This window comes from Delphinapterus leucas, chromosome 1 (genome assembly GCF_059928025.1).
Source record: "Delphinapterus leucas isolate spDelLeu-1000000601 "Yukka" chromosome 1, BTC_Dleu_Yukka2, whole genome shotgun sequence".
Taxonomy (NCBI): Eukaryota; Metazoa; Chordata; class Mammalia; order Artiodactyla; family Monodontidae; genus Delphinapterus; species Delphinapterus leucas.
The window spans coordinates 10,716,370-10,728,104 of NC_143129.1; the positions used below are offsets into that span (position 1 = coordinate 10,716,370).

The 11,735-nt window shown below is 37.4% G+C and overlaps 1 protein-coding gene across 7 annotated transcripts in view; it reads left to right on the top strand.

The window, feature by feature from the left end:
• Window positions 1-11,735, top strand: part of DENND1B (DENN domain containing 1B) — a 259,365-nt gene that overhangs the window by 73,087 nt on the left and 174,543 nt on the right. The window contains exon 1 of one of the 7 annotated variants that reach the window (XM_089906484.1): window positions 1-11,731. The exons of 5 other annotated variants lie outside the window; for them this stretch is intronic. In XM_089906484.1, the coding sequence (XP_089762610.1) occupies window positions 11,730-11,731 (2 nt within the window). In that variant the 5' untranslated portion in view covers window positions 1-11,729. The remainder of the gene's footprint in view (window positions 11,732-11,735) is intronic. One more of the 7 variants, XM_089906482.1, reaches the window with a different exon arrangement.

Here is an 11,735-nt window from a genome sequence, read left to right on the forward strand (position 1 = left end):
ACCACATAATTTTTCAAAAGCATTTAAAATTGGAGAATTAATGATTATTACTACTGTTACTACTACTACTATGACTACTACATATGAATTGATTTAAGTATTTTCTCTCGATCAACTCTGAGAATAAAAAGCCATGTGTGCAGAATACATGGAAAATGTTTTGAAGTTACCAGGTAGATGCGTGATGAAGAGGCCCTTTCGTGAAGCTATTAGGAAGTGAATGTTTACAGTTTCAGGATGTTTTTATACTCTTTTATTGTGTCTGTGGAATATATATTTGGAAACAAACATTTCCCCATCAGAAAACTTGATGATGTGGTACTTGGAGGGATACCCTTCTGTAAGTAAGACAGTAAGAAGTAGTAACTGCTATAACTAAGAGGTCAGTTCTACCCTTGTTACAGTAATGTTCGAATCATTAACATATATAAGTTGAATTGACATTATTTTCTTATTTTAAAATAATTCTTATCTATGGCTTTTGTTTTCTTAAAATGGGAGACTTGGAAATGAATTTACTGCATTTGTATTTTAATTATAATATTCTCTAGTTCCTTAAGTATTTTGTATAGCCAAACTATGAATTATTTTGACATAATGTATGTAAATTTTAAAAATCTTTATAATTTTTATTATGGATTTATCATTTTGAAGTGAATTATATGGTTAACCGTACAAATTTAGATTTTTATATAAACAAGTACTACTGGAAATCTGATGAGCAGGTTCCTTTTTTTGTCTACAAAGAAATGGGGTAAAACAATCTTGTCACTTAAAATTATAACACTACAAGCTTAACCATAAGTTAAGTTCACAGGTATGATTCTCATAATTTACCAAAATAAAAGCTGATAAAAGTATTTATTTTAAAGCAGTTCATTCAGAGATATACAGATACATGTGATTTTGATGTGGAAGAATAATTTTCTACATGTGAAAATCAGTATAGAAGATTAGGAAATGTCATTGAAAAAGTGAGTTAAATGAGCATGTTAAATACTAATTAGATCTAGTGCAGTCCTTGACTGTTCTTTCACATAAAAAGAGAGCATGTACTCTTAATTTGTTTTTAGCCCCTTGGAGAAAGAATAGATTTATAAGTATCTTAAGTATATAAAATAAGTCCCCACAGTGAAGACATGATTTGTACATATGAGGCTTAATTGGGTTTGTTTCCCAGTAATGGGAAGTTAGGTTAGACACTTGTTGACTAATGTTACTGTTTTGAAATATCAATACTATTCCTCTCTTGGTCTTTCTAGTTCTCTCTGGTCTAACCTCCTGTCCAGATTCATTTTTCTTTTCTTTTCTAACTTCTACCTCTTAAACTGCCCCTGAGAATTCCTAGGGTATCTGAAGGCTCCTAACTTTGGGTTCACGTAAGGGTGATAGTGTACTTGTCGAGTTCAGCTACAGTAAATTTTTCAGTGAGACCAGCTATTGCTGTTCCTCTTTGTGACAGATAAACTGGTTCTAGGAATGTTTTAGCTGTTGCTTTGTCTCCCAGATTTCTGAGGTCAGTGGAACATTAATAAGCCCTCACATACTAAGTAAAACATAAAAGCATTTGACCATGTAATGGTGATGAGCATTTGTAACCCCCAGGATTCCAGGGCATAGCAGTTCTTACAGACTTTTTGAAGGTTAGAGCTGAAAGGAGCTTTAGATACCATTTTGTCTTACTACTTCAGTTTATATTTAAAGAAACAAAACTTCATATAGGAATCCAGCCAAGGGCCTTGAAGAATGGTTTTTCTATATGCTTTTTGGTGAATATTCTGCATACTACAGATGACACAAGTACTCTGTGTGTATTTCTCATCCTTCTTATCTTTTACTGCTTTCCTATACTAATTGTCTACTTCTTCCTAAACAGCCTTTTCACTGGATCTGAGACTGCTTCAGTAAGAATAATTCTTAATCTCTCCTTATTTAGCTCTTAACATGTACTAGGCACTATGCTAGGTGCTTATGTGCACAACTGATTTTATCTTCAAATTCTCCCAGTACTGCTAGGAGATAGTATCAGCCCTGAAACTGAGACTTAAGTAAGAAACTTGCCTGATAACACACTGCTTAGAAGAGGCAGAGCTAGCTGAGACTTGAGGGCAAGTTGGTCTAACTCAGAAGCATGTGTTGTTAGCAAGGAAGCTGTATTATTCCTTCTGCTTGGAATGCTGACCCAAACCCTACTCACTTATTTTAGTTCTTTTAGAAAAAGTTTATTAGAAGTTTTCCCCCCAGTATCTTTATAATTTGAAAGCAGTGTGTTGTTTAATCCAAAGAAATGATACCAATCTGTTTAGTCCTTTAGTTGTACCACATACAGCTCTTGGTCCATCATAGGCGTTGGCTTATTATATACTTCTTTGCATGTGTTTTCCTTCTTTTGGCAATAGAACCACCAATGGGACAACCCATATCACATTTCAGGAGTTGTAATTAATTTTTGTGGTTGTTTTTTGTACCGTGGAGAATTTTGTTTAGGAGAGTAGGAGATGAAACTATAAACATAAACTGGGCTGGGTCTTGGCAACAATGAAAGGCCTTGCTGAAGAGTTGGTCCTTCAAATGAACTTAAGGAGAGTGTGATATAACAAGATAAGTCTGTTAGGAATATTGATTTGGAAGAGATTTCAGTATGGATTGGTTGTGGGAGAAACTGGAGGCAAGGAAGTGAGTTGGCTTTGCAGTAGTGCCGCTGAGGAGCAGGAAGGATCTGAAAGAGTTGGTTACATTAGGAATGAAGTAGAGGATGAGTGTGTTAACCTGAAACAAATAGACTGCCATTCGGGATCAGCAGAGAATTGCAGCTCGGGGTCTGCAACCATGGCGAGCCAGGTGCAAGTTCCTGCGTGACGAGGGAAGGAGAACCTTTTATCCAGGAGACAGGAAGTCAGAAGAGCTGTGTAAACAAAGAGGCCGTGGCTTTTCATTGGCTGAGTCCTTGCAGGAAAGAACAGTATTTCTTCTTCCTGTTGGGTTCCACCATGGTCACAGGGTGTGAGAGCTCCCCCTTCTGGTCACCCCAGTCTATTTAATTCAGGTTTTTGTTTATTAATTTTTTACAAGTGTAAAGGGGGAAAGAGAGACTGCGTGCAAAGGTGTTTTGGGGAGCATGGGGTGGAGAAGAATAGTGAAGAGAGAATGAGTTTCTTTTTGGCACTTTGAGAAATCTTGAATTATCTTCCATGCAAGTGATGGGAGGGGACTTTGGAGATTTAGGAAAAATGGAGGGTTTGCAACCTTCGGAAATAGAAAGGTGTGAATGAATTTGAGGATTTACAGACCGATTTAGTTGATGTCAGATTTATGTTTTGCAAATACATTGAGAGCTGTGGCAGAGAAGATTAATGCAGAACAAATCTTCCCATCCATGCTGCTGATAATTGCAACATCTCCTATTACCTTTGTGAGTTCACCACTTTTGTATAAAATGAGTAATTTTGTTTCTTTTTGCTGCTGTCAAGCTAAGCTCTCCATTGTTCTTATATTCCTGTTGCTCACATTTACACTTAATAGCTTGACGCTGTTTTTCACAGTACTTGACTTTTCCCGGGTACTTTCTGCTTGTTATTTCATGGTTCACTTTTCTATAGGTGTGCTGCTTTCATGAACCATCGGCCTCTTAGGGCCACGGCTAGTCTGTATTTCTTGAGCGAGAGGAGTCAGGCTTTGGGAGCAAACTATACCTTTAGAGAGTGGTCAGAACTAAAATCTTATAAATGCTGGGGGCAGCTTTGCGTTTGAATCACGGCTCTGTATTTACAGATTGCATGAAGTGTTGCTTTCGGCAGGGGTTTTCTCTCTCTTAGTTCCTCACCTGCAAAATAGGGCTGACGTTGCTACTCTGACAAAAGTTAGGGTAGGAATGACGTCTACGAAGCATAGTGAGTGCCTGGCACATAGAAAGCACTCCATAAATGGGAGCCGATAGTTCTATTGTTACATTGTAATGCCACGAACGTTTATTAACTTATGATGAGGAATAGATAAAACTGTTTTATTTAGAGTATTGTTTTTATAGTTTGATAACAAGTTTGAGAATTTCACTGCTTTATAGATCTCCAGAAAGATGTATACTTTTATAGTGTCAGGGAAGAAGAAATTTTCCTCTACCCTTCTAAGTCCTTCCGGCTGGCTTAAGAATTACATTGACATGAAACAGATTAACAGGAGAAGAATCAAACAAAAATTTAATAACTTGTACACATGGGAGAGACCCAGGAAGACTAGTAAGCGGCCAGAATGGCTGAAACCCTCCCCTTAAATACCATCTTCAGCTAAAGACAAAAGAGGATTTTGGAGGTCATGGTTTGGGACCTCAAAGGGGAGGAGAGCAATTCACATGGAGAGGGAGAAGCAAATGTTTGGTAAACACGTGTTTGCTGGGTCTGGCAGGGACAAGGGGGCACAGAGTGGACTCTGATCTCTCTAGTCTAGTTCCCCCACCACACCTGGCCCATATTCTTTGCAGGTATCTCTGGTGATGGCTCTATTCTGGGAACAGGCCCTCTCTCTAAATTCTTTTAGGCAGTTACCGGGGAAGGAATAAGAAAAACTTCCCGAGTCTTGGTTTCTTAACAATAATCAGCCTGAATAAATCTTCTGCCAGAGAGACACTTTGTGGTGACAAATATTGCTCCCCGATGGTAGCATGAGAGACATCTTCAGGATGGCTCCCAGCAGAAGTCATAGGACCATGGAGCCATCCTCTGCTAGTAATGGCCAACACACAGAAATCATTAGGTCCATCTGCTTGGTTTCTAGATAGGAAAAATAAGATGATGAGGCACTGACCCCAGGTCATATTTCTTGTTTACCTTTAACTATTCACTCTTGCAGTATTTTTCCCGCTTTCACACAAACTGCAGGCCTTTCATGATTCTGGGCCATTTCTTATGTCTCAGATGCCGTTTTGCATTTCTCTGATGTGCTTCCTTTGTAATACAACTTAGATGCTTTACCGGCTGTGATATATTGAAGCATTCCTCTTTTTGTGTTCCGTAGGCATTTTTTGTGTTTGGGGGTTTACTGCGTTACCTGACGTGGAGGAGTTGTTCTTGTGCATCTTATTTCAGGGGATGCTCCGACTTAAGCTTCTTTCTCAAGCCATGGACTTTTATATATTTATTTTTGACTTCTGTGTCCCCCACTCAGCTGCTGTACTCAATCTGTCATCAAGTCTTATTGCTCGTGCCTCTTTTATGTCTTGTAAATCTGTCCATTTCTCTTTACTTCTAGGGTCCTTTCCTTAATTCACATCCTCCTAACTCTCCTTTTCACCTCTATTTTTGTTCCTATTTAATGTATTCTCCACAGTGTAGCTAGAATGATCTGTAAGACAAATGATCTCACTAAAGGGCAAATACTGCTACTGACATCACTACTGTCACTGGTTCCTTACTGCGTGCTAGGCAGTTTTCTAACTACTTTCCCTGTAGTAGCCCAATTAATCCTTATAGTACCCTTATAAGCCTAAGGGGCTACTGTAATTCCCATTTTACAGATGAAGAAACAGAACTGCAGAGTACTTAATTGATATAGCAGGAGTCACACAGCAATAAGGAGCAGAGCCATTATTCCAAGCCAGTGTGACCCCAGAGCCTGCTGTACTAAATGCTTATTGAACTCAGTTCTCCCCACTGACACCTTCAAGATAAACTCCAGCCTTCTTACCATGATCAAGCCCCTTGTTCAAGGCCTTTGTTTATATCTTTAGCCTCATATTTCTGTCTCCCTTTCCCGTTGTCTAATACAAAAGTGGTCTGCATTTCATAGCGAACAACAGTTTCCCTTATGTACTCACCATCCATTTACATTCTCCCTTTGAACATGGGAGTGCTTCAGCCTGAAATGGTAGTCTCCTCCTTGCTCTCCCCTTTGCTTGTCTTTCTGGTCTCAGCTCGGAGGTCATATCTTCTGAGAAGCCCTTTGTTTGTCATGGGTCTGGATTGGATGTACTTCATTGGAGTTCCCTCAGCATTTTATGTTTCCCATGTTATGGCACTGAGATCTGTCATCTCTTTACTTTCTATTTACCCCATTAGACCAACGATCTCTGAGACTAGTATTAAAGAATAATTTTTAAAAGAAAATAAAATCGTGACTCCTACACAAATAGAAGATTTTATTTTGTAGAAGTGTTTTATTTTTTTAACTCGTTAACTGGCAAGGGCATCAGTAAAATGCTATAACCTATTCAAAGGAGAGTTCAAAGTATCACGATTATATAGGTAAATCAGGAATATTGTAATATATTTTCAGTGACTTTTTTACATGGGGGGGTGAGGGAGGAGGGGGCATCAGCTTTCCCTCCATCGGACGTGTCTGTGGACAAATATCATTTGCGATGCTGTCATTTATCTACAACTTACAGGATTATAGAATAGCTTAGACAGTGAAAAATGCAGGGCCCTGAAAAGAGGGTGTCAGACGATGGCTTGTTTTTCATTGAAGACAGCCAGTAACCTTTGGTCCATTTCAAGTTTTACAATTTTTCCCTGCAGTCTTCCTCTTTATCCGGCAAGCATAATAATATCAAACAAAGATTATTCTAGATAACAAGTCCCATTAGGTTTGGCCTGATTATTTACATAGGCAGGACAGGAGTGTTAATTTAGCCTATAAGCCTCCATGAATTTACATATCCAGGGCCATGCAGTGTAGAACAATTACTGTATCTACAAAATCAACTTCTTTCTGGAAGTTTTTATAAGGAATTTCAGATTAGACTTTTAAAAGCATCTGTTTCTAGATAATCCCAAAGCTAGGAAACCAAGTCCAAGAAAATATCTTTCCCAGATTTTATGTGTACTCTCTGTAATATTCGTAAATCCCTCTCAAGCTTAACAAATTTGCTAAGGTTCCTGGGCCGTGAGGAAGGGACCTTCTTTAACACTGTCAGGCAGGCATTAGGCCAGGTTTCCTGGGAGGGCTTTGTAGGCTCCCTAAGTATAGTTAACCTTTATTCCTTCCAAGTGCCTTGACATGGCTGATTAAACAAGCATGTTTCTCAAAAAGGACACTTTAAGTAAGGCCTTGGTTGTTAGTCAGTTTTTCCACTTATATCCTGGTAAGGTGAATGACAGATTTTTATTAAACTTATGCAAATAATAATATTGCAATGAAAAGTAAAGGGACTTAGTGAGAGTGTCTGAATTCTGGGAGGGAAGGAATCAGTGAGAACTAGATGTAATTTAAAAATTATATTTCAGTTTACAGGAGCAGGGTTTACAGAATTATTGTGGGTTACAGACAGCTTAGGAAGAGAGGAAAGGGCTTCCTTATATGTCCAGAAAATAGAGCATTAAAACAGCATCAATATTTCAGACAATAAAATTTCCATTAGTTTATCCAACACAATGCAGTAAATTATTGTTCTGCTGGATCTTGGCTTAGCAGTTTCATGAAACTTTCTGCTTCTTGACTAAAAGAGTCTTGGAAATCCTGACTCAGTCCAGTGGAATGGCCTGAACGTTGTCTCAGTGATGTCAGTTCAGAGACCTGTACCCAAGCGTCTGTTCTTTGAAGTGTCAGGAGTTTGAAGTACCTGATACAACCCCTTTCCACAAAGCTCTGAGGCTGACCTTCTTTGTTGAAAACAAACTGTGGCCTCTAGCTTATGGCAGTCCTCAGGGTATCAGAAACAAAAGTAAACTGTCTGTAGATGACAGAAACTTAATGGATATGGTTAATTTATTAATGATTATTTTCAAGTGTGAAATGTCTACTGAGGGTTCATAATAAAAATAAAATATGGAAAAGGAAATTTGTTTCCGTTGTATGAAAAATGAAGGTAATAAAGCCATTCAAAAAAAGTTTTAGACAAAACGTGTGTAAGACCAACAAGTAAGCCTGTTTTCGAAGGAGCCAGTTCAGGTTATGCCTGATTTATGAAAATGGGTGAACAAAATTTATAGAGGAAATATCTTGAGATATAACATACAATAATCCTGAGGCATAATATAGCAAGAGTATACCCAGAATATCAAGTGAAGAGATTCATTGTATCTGGAGTAGGGCCTAGACGAATATATTTTTGTAAAACTTCAAGGGTAAGTCTAAGGTGCATATCCAGTTCGGAACCACTGGCTTAGAAGATATAAAGAATTTAAAATAAAGAACTAATGTTGCGACCAAGTGGAATTTTAAATAATAACTGAAATTATAACTGGCAATATTATACTATTGTTGCCTAATATTATCAGGCAAAGCACTGTCAGTAGTCTGATAGTATAGGAAAATCCAGCAGAACTGTTTCGTGAGAGTTTGACTCTTGTTTTCCTGGAGAGTAAAACATATTCTGGAGACCAGGGGCATTGGCATGTCTCTGGAAACGTCCCATAAAGCATGTGATTTCTGAAATATTCATATTCATAAAATTTACATGTACAAATTTCACCTAGGGCATGTACAAATATAACCTGGGTATACCTCTTCTGATTTGCCAGCTTTTTGTGTAATAATAATAATAGTTATATCAGACAACTCTCATGATAATAATATATCAAACAAACCAAATTACTTCTAGCATCTCATTTTATAAGGCAAGAGTATACATTCCTGTGATTTTCAGGGAATCTCTAGGAAATCTCCAAGATAGTTTTAGTTATAAAACATATCCTGAAAGTTTTAAATTTTTTTTCTGCATTCAGAATCTGAGTTTGGGAAGGCAAAATTTAAAAAGTTGTTAGAAGATTTGGCTGTTTGATTAAGATGGGGTCCATAGGTGCCTAAGAAGCAACACTTGATTATCTGTTTAATCAAAGTGACAGGGCTTCCCTGGTGGTACAGTGGTTGAGAGTCCACCTGCCAATGCAGGGGACACGGGTTCGTGCCCCGGTCCAGGAGGATCCCACATGCCGCGGAGCGGCTGGGCCCGTGAGCCATGGCCGCTGAGCCTGCGCGTCCAGAACCTGTGCTCCGCAATGGGAGAGGCCACAACAGTGAGAGGCCTGCGTACCGCAAAAAAAAAAAATCACAGTGACAATAAAATATTTAAAAGTAAATATAGACGGTAACACAATTGAATAGTTCTTTCATAAATGAGGAACTTTTGTACCTCCCCACTCTGCCCGAATAATAGAAGACATAGTAAAGTCAGTATCAAGGACAGAGAATTATTCTGTTAAGACACAGAGTTCTGGCTATCTCAGAGGTACACGGAGGTGAGGATAACTTTTCATGTTGCAGGCGAAAGCGTTAATCAGGAATCCAAGGAAGCAAGCCCATCAAAAGTGAGTGAACTTTAAAAATTCTTACAGCTTCTTTTCAGTCAGGTATTACCAAACATTTTAAGTTTTATTCATTGTGCTCTGTCATAGTCAAGAACAAACTGACACTTAGAGACATATCTCAGAGATCTGCAAGGTCAGACTAATTTCATTATCATCACCATCATAATTGTGTCATTTGTGTTAACATGTAGTGCATCCATGATTGCTATCTTCAAATGAATTCATGTATCTTTTAAAAATTTATCAGTTTTAATTTCTAATACACTACATTTCAATAGTTATTACATAAACACTAGCTCTTCACCATCCTCAGCAAGTCCCAAGAATATAGAGGTAAAAAACAAAAAAAGCCCAAGAATTGCTGTTTTAGGATAAAACTATTCTTTGAAAAAACAAAACAAAACACACAGTTGTATTTATCTGATACTGTTGTTCCTAGTGTAGTCTTAACCACTCATATTAATCATAACTTTTAACCTAAATAACTAACTTCTGTTTCACAGAAAAAGAAAAAACAGAAAACACTTGGGGGACAGATAACTGAGCACCTTGTGTCCTGCACAAGCATTTTACAAGACTCCCAGACATGGTACCCATCATACCACTTTCTAACACCACACACCTCCCGATTAGATCTCTGTATAGTGGCCAAAATGAACAAGTTTATTAAAATGAGCCAAAAGTGTAGGATTTTCACAGCACACAAAAATAAAAAGTATATAGACTTAAATATGCTTAGTAATCAGTGTTTTTAGTATTCTATCTTAGAAATTATCTAGGTTCATAATACATTATATATAATGTATCATATAATGTATAATACAATGAGTATACATTGACTAACTCAATATCAGTTCAATATTTTGGTTACCTAAAGGTTTTCAGAATTATGTTTTAGCAGATACATTACAAAATATAGTTACTGTTGAAATAAAGCTTACCAGAATAACGATACAGTTTGGTTGAGTAGAAATTTACACCTTTTGTAACCTTAAACAGTATGCCGTTTGTTCATCAAACCTGTATACATTTAGGAAAAACAACCCCAAATAGAATGAATGTATGCTTATATTGTACTTAATATTGATACATCAGAGAAGTCCCAGCTATATTTATTAAACTAAATTGATAGAACTAGGTGTTTGCTAAGGATTTTCCTTAATTATGTGAATTTGAATTCACCAAGAATTTTTTTGAAGTCTAGCCTATCTGAAGTATTAGAAGTTCAGTTTCCTTATTTTATAGGACTTTTAGGAATAATCAGTTTATGCTCATTTCTCTCTATAAGCCAATCAGAATAGTGCTCCTTTAATTTAGTTAAAATTTTTGTAAAGGACTTTGTTTTTCAGAGCAGCTTAAGGTTCACAACAAAATTGAGAGGAAGGTACAGTGATTTCCCATTTACCCTGCCTCACGTTTGCATAGCCTCCTGCATTATCAGCATCATTTACCAGATGGTGCGCTCTTGACCAAGGATGAACCTACACTGATACATAATGACCCAAAGTCCGTAGTTTGCCTTAGGGTTCACTCTTGCCATTGTACAGTCTGTAGGTTTAGACAAATGTATAATGACATGTATCCATCACTATAATATCATATGGGTATTTTCACCACCCTAAAAATGCTCTGTGCTCCGCCTAGTTATTCCTCCCTGCCGTCCCCAGCCCTAGCAACCACTTATCTTTTTACTGTCTCCATAGTTTTGCCTTTTCCAGAATATCATACAGAGAAACCATACAGTATGTAGCCTTTTCAGATTGGCTTCTTTCACTTAGTAATATGCATTTAAGCTTCCTTAAAGTTCCTCCATGTCTTCTTATGGCTTCGTAGCTTATTTCTTTTTAGTGCTGACAAATATTCCATTGTCGTAAGTGCCACAGTTTATCCATGTTCCTACTGAAGCACATCTTGATTGCATCCAAGTTTTGGCAATTATGAATAAAGCTGCTATAAACATCCATGTGCAGGAGTTTAATTTGTGAGACTTTATAATCTAGTTTATTGATACTCTCTGGAGATAGAGCACCATTTCACACCAACTCAGTAAGAACAAAGGCCTTTCTGAATTATAGACATAGAGACTCACAGACACCAACAATTTTGATCATATTTTTAGGTATACTTTACATAGTGAACAGATAATATAGATAGGTAGGAAGCTGAAAGATACATTGTTAAAAGCAATGCTATATTTTACAAGGCCTTTTTAGTTACGTTTTTGGTTGTTACTTTTATGATATCAGAGGTGAAAATTTTGCCAAATATTGAACAAGTTTACTTAACCTAGGCAATTAGCGTGTGCCTAAAGCTGCCTTAAAAATACTCATAGAATACTTTCTTTTTTTTTTGCAAGGTACTGGTCTGGCAACATAAGGCTGTAAACAGAAAGACGTGTGGTCCTTGCCTTCCAGGAGTCTTATTATTGGGGAGGAAGATTGATTTGGGAATCAGAAGTGAACTAATATTCTGTTTCTACTTCTAGCTTGAATGTAC